This window comes from Corylus avellana, chromosome ca10 (assembly GCF_901000735.1).
Source record: "Corylus avellana chromosome ca10, CavTom2PMs-1.0".
In the NCBI taxonomy this organism is placed as follows: Eukaryota; Viridiplantae; Streptophyta; class Magnoliopsida; order Fagales; family Betulaceae; genus Corylus; species Corylus avellana.
Genome location: NC_081550.1, coordinates 9568511 through 9576956, shown reverse-complemented (window position 1 = coordinate 9576956; position 8446 = coordinate 9568511). Strand labels below are relative to the sequence as shown.

At 38.5% G+C, this 8446-nt stretch overlaps 1 protein-coding gene across 1 annotated transcript in view; it reads left to right on the top strand.

The window, feature by feature from the left end:
• LOC132163415 (serrate RNA effector molecule-like) overlaps positions 1-7631 on the top strand; it is a gene marked incomplete at its 3' end in the record, with an annotated part of 15304 nt that extends 7673 nt beyond the window's left edge. Inside the window, 6 exon segments of the mRNA XM_059573697.1 lie at positions 5986-6060; positions 6152-6226; positions 6305-6352; positions 6528-6596; positions 6686-7486; positions 7583-7631. Coding sequence (XP_059429680.1) covers positions 5986-6060; positions 6152-6226; positions 6305-6352; positions 6528-6596; positions 6686-7486; positions 7583-7631 — 1117 coding nt within the window.
• Between the last annotated feature and the right edge of the window lie 815 nt (positions 7632-8446).

The window sequence follows — 8446 nt, the reverse complement described above, 5'->3', positions numbered from 1 at the left end:
AATGCCAATGATTTGGAGACTTGCAAAAAGTGATTAGTGCTTGAGATAATCCACTCTTTGTCATCTACATTTCGTTGAGCATCACTTTTTTCTAATACTGATGCGGCTATAGAATAATGGGTTAAGTTGCTGTTTATAGTCGGTTTCAATTTTTGGCAACTTAGAGCTTTTAACTTTTGTGGCTTATTTGCAATGTTTTTTTTTTTTTTTGATAAGTAATCACAATTTATTAAAAAGCACAAAAGGCATAACCCAAGTACACAAGAACTATACAAGAGAAACACCTAACTAGAAGAAGAAAAAAGATCAAGAAAAACAAGAAAGCTAGAAATCGCAAAATGAAAGGAAGCTGTCTAGTGATAAAGAGTTTTGAAGACAAAATCCTTAAATTGCACCACTGTCTGTTCACAGTTTTCAAAACTCCGATCATTTATTTCCCTCCAAATACACTGCATAAGACAAGACAGTGTTATGAACAATACCACCCGATAAAAAGTCCCGCTGTTGCTTCTTTATGTGAGTGGCATCACCAACCGGGAGATGAAAAAGAGACATGAAGTAGGTAGGTAGATTAGATAAAGTACTATTAATCAAGGTAACCCTCCCACCTTTTGACAAATACATTTCCTTTCATCTAGCCAAATGATGCTCTATCTTCTCAATGATGCTATCCCATATAGATTTGTCCTCAAACAAAGCTCCCAACGGATGACCTAGATATTTCTTAGGTAGAGAGGAGACCCTACAACCTCAGTATGCTAGCCAAACCTTCAACATTACTTGAAATTGTTTCGAAGCATAAGAACATGCAACACAAGTTATAAAGATGATATGGATTTGCCCCGCAAAAAATAAGGATTGTCTGCAAACAAAAGGTGGAAAATGTTGAAGGCACCAACATTCCTTAACCCTACGCCTGGTAAGAGATCTCCATTCACTAAAGTAGAAATCATTCTACTTACCACCTCCATAACAATAACGAACAAGGGAGACAAATGGTCTCTCTATCTCAAGCCACGAGAACTACTAAAAAAAGGGGTCAGACTGCTATTCACCAAAACAGAAAAGCGTACCAAATAAATACAATACGCTATCTAATTACATCATTTCTCCCCAAAACCGCATTTCCTTAGCATATACAACAAAAACTTCCAATTGACATGATTATAAGCCTTTTTAATATCCTACTTGTACAACACACCTGAATCACCGGATCTAATTCTATTAGCAAGACACTCATTGACAATGAGAACAAAGGGGTTTTTAATACAAGGGGTTTCTTTGGGTTTTGATTTTGATGTTGGTTAAGGGTTTAGCAATGGAGAGTCAAGGTTGCGGTTGAATGGGTGTTTAAAGGTGGGCCTATCCTGTGGAAGTTCTTTAGTACATAAGGTAGATTCGTACTTCATTGAGAAATTTAAGGTGGGTGATCAATTTTGAAATAGGCATTAGATTTTGGAGAAGGGAATAATGGTCCTCTTTTTTTTTTTTGATAAATAATGTATATTCAAACTAAGCGTAGATGGGCGCAACCCATGTACACTGGAAGTATACCAGAGAACCCCTAATATGTAGAAAAAGAAGAACATAAATCTAGAATTTAGAAAAAGTAGAAACATGCGAAATATGCCATGCCATTCTCCATGAATACACCAACTTCTTCAACTCAAGCAAGCCATTCTCGCGGTAATCAAAACTTCGCGCATTCTGCTCTCGCCAAAAACACCACATCACACACAATGAAACCATCCTCCATATGTGCCATGCAAAATGGTTACCCAAGTGTCCCTCCAACTTCCCAAACAGCCACTCACCCTGCGAGGCATAACCCAATCAACACCAAAGAGCTAAAGAATTGCTTTCCATATCTCGGTTTCAACCTCAAAATGCAAGAATAAATGGTCGATTGACTCTCCACAATGCTTACACATACAACACCACTCCATCACCACAATATTCCTTACTTAAATTGTCCAAGGTTAAGATTTTCCCTAGTGCCACCGTCCACACAAAGAAAGCCACTCTCTGGGGAGCTTTAAGCCTTCCAAATAGTCTTCCAAGGACAAGTGACCTATACCGGAGTGGACAATACCTGGTAGTAAGACTTCACTTCAAATGTCTTCCTTATCGATGGAGCCCAACAAATTTGTTCACCTCCATATCTAACTTTTTGGGAATACAACTCCTCGAAACACGAAGCCAAGTCCACTTCCCAATCATGCACAAGGTGCATAAACAAAACATTCCAATGAATTGTTGTTCTAGAAACTCTCCGGTTTCTTTGGAGAACGGGGCGGGGAAGGGAGCAATGAGGGTCAGAATTCAAAGTTGGTGCATGCATATTATTTGCTGGGAGATGAGATTGATAATGATTTGTGGGGATGTGAATAATCCTTCTTTGGCAGTGGTGACTTATCTTGGGGAGGAGGTTAAGGGAAGTGAGTCATTGATAGTCCATCCACTTGCTGTGATTGAAGAACAGGGAATGCCTCATTTGGTGTCTTCAGATTGGGTGGTTGACCTGGTGAAATTTTTTGTCACGTAGTGTGGCCCTCGTGTGAGGGTTTTAAGGGTCAACTGCTGGCTCTGTTTATTGTGATCGAAGCAAGTTGACATCAAAATGGTTTGATTAATTTTTCTAGTTCATGTTTTAAGCCATCTAACAGAGGCAACCGTTAATTAAAGAGATTGACATGTTTAGTTAATTATGACATAAAGGGAGTTCACTCTAATAGAGTGAATGGAAAGTGGAGGGGTTCTAATTATTCCTTATGAAACTTAAGATTGTATCATGGAACGTGAGAGGATTGAATGAGAGGGACAAAAGGTTGAGGATTAGAAGGCTTCTTAGAGATTGGAAGCGGATATTGGTTGTTTACAGGGTTTTTGATATATACATTTTTACCTATCAAAAAAAAAAAAAAAATATTGGTTGTTTACAGGGGACAAAATTAGAGTATATTTCTATGGAGGTGATTCGTCGTTTATAGGGTTGTCATCATGTGGACTGATAATAGTTGGGGTTGAGAGGGGCTTCAAGAGGGATTTTGTTAATATGGGACATGTAGGTGGTGGAGAAGATTGAGGATCGTGTGGAGAATTTTTCGGTAGTGTGTTGTTATTTACTCTTTTTGATGTCACATGGGTCAAGGCCGGAAGGGTGGCAATGGCGCAGTCAAAGAGGTAATAGTTCAGTAAAGGAGGTGTGGTGAATAGCTCCGCTGTGTCTAATGTGGATTATTCGGAGAGAGCGGAATGCAAGATGTTTTGAAGATCAAGAAAGGACGCTGGATGAGCTCAAAAAGCTGTTTATCCATATTCTGTTCATTGGGGGGACGCTTTTAATGTCTTCGTTTTCTACTATGCCTCAATTTTTGTCTTTATGTTCCTCTTTTTGCCTTTAGTAGGGCTTTTCTTTGTATACATCATGTGTACTAGGGTTACTCCCCTCTGCGCTTTTCAATGAATTACTTATTTATCAAAAAAAAAAAAAAAATCGGTAGTGTTATTGATAATTTTGAATATGCATTTGCGGGTGTGTATGACCCAAATGATAATGTTGACAAGGAATGCTTTTGGGACGAGTTGGTGGGAGTTGTTGTGACGTATTGGGGGTGAATTTAATGTTGGTGGTTATCCGTGTGAAAGACCAGGTGATTCCATACAGTCGCCAGCTATGTTGGACTTTTTAGAATTCATTTTTGATCGGGGCCTATGGGCATCCCTCTTGTAGGTGGGAATTTTACATAGTCTAATAACCGTGATATGTTTCTTCTATCTCCGGATCGGGAAGAACAATTTCTTGAATGTCCCTCAGAAGAGACTCCCTAGATTCTTGTCGAATAATTTTACATGGTCTAATAATGGTGATTCTTTTTTTTTTTTTTTGATAATTAAGTTATTCATTGAAAAGCGTAGAGGGACGCAACCGTAGTACACATGATGTATATAAAGAAAGATCCCACTAATGACATAAAGAGGAACATAAAAATAAAAATTGAGACTTAGTGGAAAATTGAGGCACACTAAAAGCGTTGGCCCAATGGAATAGAGTTTGAATAAACGACTTTCTGAGCTCTTCCATTGACCTTTCTTGATCTTCAAAACATCTTGCATCCCGCTTTCGCCAAATAGTCCACATTACGATTTACGCACAGTGGTGCGATTCGCCACACCTCCTTAGCTGAAATATTACCTCGCTGACCGCGCCAACAAGCTAACAACTCTACCTCCCCTCCAGGCATGACCCATGTGACATCAAAAAGAGAGAAAACCACATTTCATAAAGCTTGTGCCACTTCACAGTGAAGAAGAAGATAGTTGATAGACTCGCCACTGTGTTTACACATACAACACCATCCCACCACAATGATACCTCTTTCACGCAAATTATCCAAAGTCTGAATCTTTCCAAGATTTGCCGTCCACACAAAGAAACTAACTCTCAATGGAACTTTTACCTTCCATATACTCCTCCACGGGAAAGAGGAAGCTAGCACATCTGTCCCTGAAAAAGAAAGCATGTGAAAGAAGGAACTGACCTCAAAGACATGTCGTTTAGAAGGAGTATACCGCATTCAATCCGTCACCCCCATGCGATTACGAAAAACGTGTAACTTCCCAAAAAAGGCCATCACAACCTCTACCTCCCATTCTTGGACAGCCCATAAAAAAGGAACATGCCACTGTAGAACACCATTGGCCCGCTGCATATGATCCCTAACCCATGCCTCCTTATTACTCGCAATTCGAAATAATTCAAGAAAAGCTTCCTTTAAGGATTGATCCTTACTCGCAATATGGTTCCTTTAAGGACTGACCGTGGTTCTCAGTCATGGTCTAGAATTGATATGTTTCTTCTATCTCCGGATTGGGAAGAACAATTTCTTGAATGTCCCTTCAGAAGAGACTCCCTAGAATCCTGTCGAATCATTTTACTTTGATGTTGGATTGTTGTGTGTTGGGTAGGGGTAGTAGGTATTTTTAGTTTGAAAATATGCGTGGCTGAAATCAGAGGGCTTTGTAGAGCCAATGAAAACACGGTTGATGTCTTATAATTTTCATTGATCTCCTAGTTATGTGTTGGTGTGCGAGCTGAAAGCCTTGAAGCAATTTTTAAACAATTATTTGAATTGAGTTCTTTAGTTGCAAGCGTATTAGTAGAAAGTGCTCATTTATTGATATTTCTGTAGTCCAGGGCTTTCCTTTTTGTCCCGCTTAGTTTAAAATGACCATCTCAATATCATTAATTTGAGTATCCAGGTTTCCCTTTTGACACTGAAATTTGTTTCCTTTTATGACTGAATAGTATGGGCTCATATAACGGCACATGGGACTTTTTGACACATCTATGCTTCGACTAGTGTGAATTTCTAAGATATTTATGATTGCTAGGTTAAAGGTTGTCTATGAAATGACCATCAAATTTTTAACTGCAGTTAAGATTTTGAAATCACTTATATCTTCATGTATGGTGCTGGGTATCCAGTGACTAACTGAATTTTGCTTGAATGACCCATCTTTAAGGCTCATGTGCAATGCAATCTACACCTTGTTATTCTCTAAGCTTATGCCACGTCTTTGAAATGTAATGTTATTTAATTTCAAATCATGAATCAGCATTTGGCAGAATAATCGTACACAATGTGATTCTATGATCCAGAATTGCAAGTGATATTGGCCTCATGTTTGATTTAATGGTTCTTCATCAAGAGCTGATAAAAAATTTGAAAGATGAAAATTTTTGTTTAAGTTTTCTCATGTTTGATCTGTTTTCTTCTCTTATTTTATAGTAGCTTTCCTTCTTTTATTGCTCTCTCTCCGCCCACTCCCCTCACAAAAAGAAAGAAAGAAAGAAAAAGGCCCAAGACTCCAAAAGATTTAATTGTTTATTTTTAGATTATACAAGGAGGATATTTACTTTAGACTGCTGGAGCTATGATTCGCTTTACCCATCAATGTGACATAATAAGTATATGTTTTCAGAGAGGGCTTGATGTCATACAAGCAATTCATACAGGAGCTTGAAGACGATGTACTGCCAGCTGAAGCTGAGCGCAGGTACGTAATTCACAGTACTTAAATTACTTTAGAGTTTGACCTTGAGCTATCTGGTTTTTTAATGAGCGAGTGATGTTGGCCTTTCATTCAGATATCAAGAATACAAGTCGGAGTATATTTCAACTCAAAAACGAGCTTTTTTTGATGCTCATAAAGATGAGGATTGGTACTTCTTATCTTTCACTTTCATAATTTCTTTCCTTTTAACTTACATCATTCTTAAGGGATTTTCTTTCCTATGTAGGTTGAAGGACAAATATCACCCGACGAATCTACTCACTGTAATAGAAAGGTACATATATAATGAAAGGATGTAATTCATAGAGTTGTAATCTAGCCGAATAAATGTTCTGGGCCCAGAGTAATTTATTAGTGTTATTTCTAGTATAATTTACCAAATGTTAACTGCCTTTTCTCTGGCTTTTATTCTAAGGTACTAATTTATTTTTGTTTGTGTTTTGTTTTAGGAGGAATGAACTTGCAAGAAAGGCTGCAAAGGATTTTTTGGTTGATCTGAAAAGTGGAACGTTGGACTTGTAAGATCAGCCACTTATATTGCATTTATAAGCTTGCCATCAAATATTTTTATCTATGATAGCAGACAAGTAATTTACCTAACATGCAGAGGCCCTGGCGTCAATGCCTCATCGTCAAATAAATCAGGACAGACTAGTGCTCCAAATTCTGAGGATGAAGTAGACCTAGGTGGCAAAAGAAGACGACATGGTAGGGGGTTAGCTAAAGAAACTGATCTTTCAGCAGGTCCTAAGGCCCACTCAGTCAGTTCTGAACCCAGACGAATCCAAGTTGACATTGAACAAGCGCAGGCTCTTGTACGTAAACTTGATATTGAAAAAGGGATCGAGGAAAATATTTTATGTGGTTCTGATAATGACATAGTGAATAGAGAGAAATCTCATGGTGGCTCCACTGGTCCAGTAATTATTATACGTTGTTTAACCTCTGTCAAGGGCTTGGAGGGAATTGAGCTCCTAGATACGCTTATATCTTATCTCTGGCGAATCCATGGCTTAGATTATTATGGAATGGTTGAGACAAGTGAAGCTAAGGGTTTCCGCCATGTGAGAGCGGAGGGGAAGAGTTCTGACATAACTATTGATGGGGCTGAGTGGGAAAAGAAACTTGATTCATGTTGGCAAGAAAGGATGAGGGGTCAAGACCCCTTGGAAGTAATGACTGCTAAGGAAAAGATAGACAGTGCTGCTGTTGAAGTTTTAGATCCTAATGTTCGGAAGATTAGGGACGAAAAGTATGGGTGGAAGTATGGTTGTGGAGCCAAGGGTTGCACAAAGCTGTTTCATGCTGCTGAGTTTGTGTACAAGCATCTTAAACTGAAACACCCTGACCTTATAATGGAAGTGACCTCCAAAGTGCGTGAAGAGCTGTATTTTCGAAATTACATGAAGTATGTACTGTTAGCATCATTTTTTTTTTTGTTTTTTTTTCCCTTTATATGTTGATTTTAAGATGCAGTGACATTTACTTTAATTATCATTCACAGTGATGCAGATGCACCTGGTGGAACACCTGTTATGCAGCAATCCATGAAGGTATGGCTTATCAGTAGAATGTGATTGTCTTGGCTATGTAGAACATTAACGTGGTTAGTTATACACACCAACTACCAACTAATAATATCTCTTAGGAAATTGATTTTTCCCCCACAACAAGTAATAAGATACTTTATTAAAAAGGTCAGGGTGTGGCCTTAATGCATGCCAATCTTCCCCATTTGAAGTGCGATCTCAGAAAAAGCAATTCCGATCTAAAAAAGGGAAGTTCACTTTCGTCAAAGGTTCTAGCAGTTCCTCTCCCTTCAAACACACCAAAGGAGACATAAAACAAAATGAGGTTCCAAATTATATTGCTCAAACTTCCTCTCCTGCAAGCGAGTAGCTCCACTACTGACAGGCATGATGCACCCTCTGATAGTTATCAAACCTCTTGTGTTCACTCTCAACAATAGTTACAGATGCACCCTCTGATCCGAGTTGGAGGAAAGCAATGTAATTAGAGATGCAGGCTTTACACCAAAATGGAGCTTCAGAACTTTTGCCCCTACCTCCTTGTAAACAAATGGTTGGTTGCAAATGGATCTATATAGGCAAATTTAACCCTGATGGGTCTATAGACGGAATAGTGTATGCAAATTGAAGAAAACATTATATGGTCTAAAACAATCACCGAGAGCATGGTTTGGAAAATTTTTGGTGGTTGTAATGGAGCTTGGTCTTCATCCTTGTTAGACAAATCATTACATACTAAAAAGAGACAGATTCTACTTTTCGTTTATGTGGACGATATTTTGATTACTAGGAATGATTCTGGGGCATTGATAGGGTAAAATAGTTTTTGCAATAGCAAT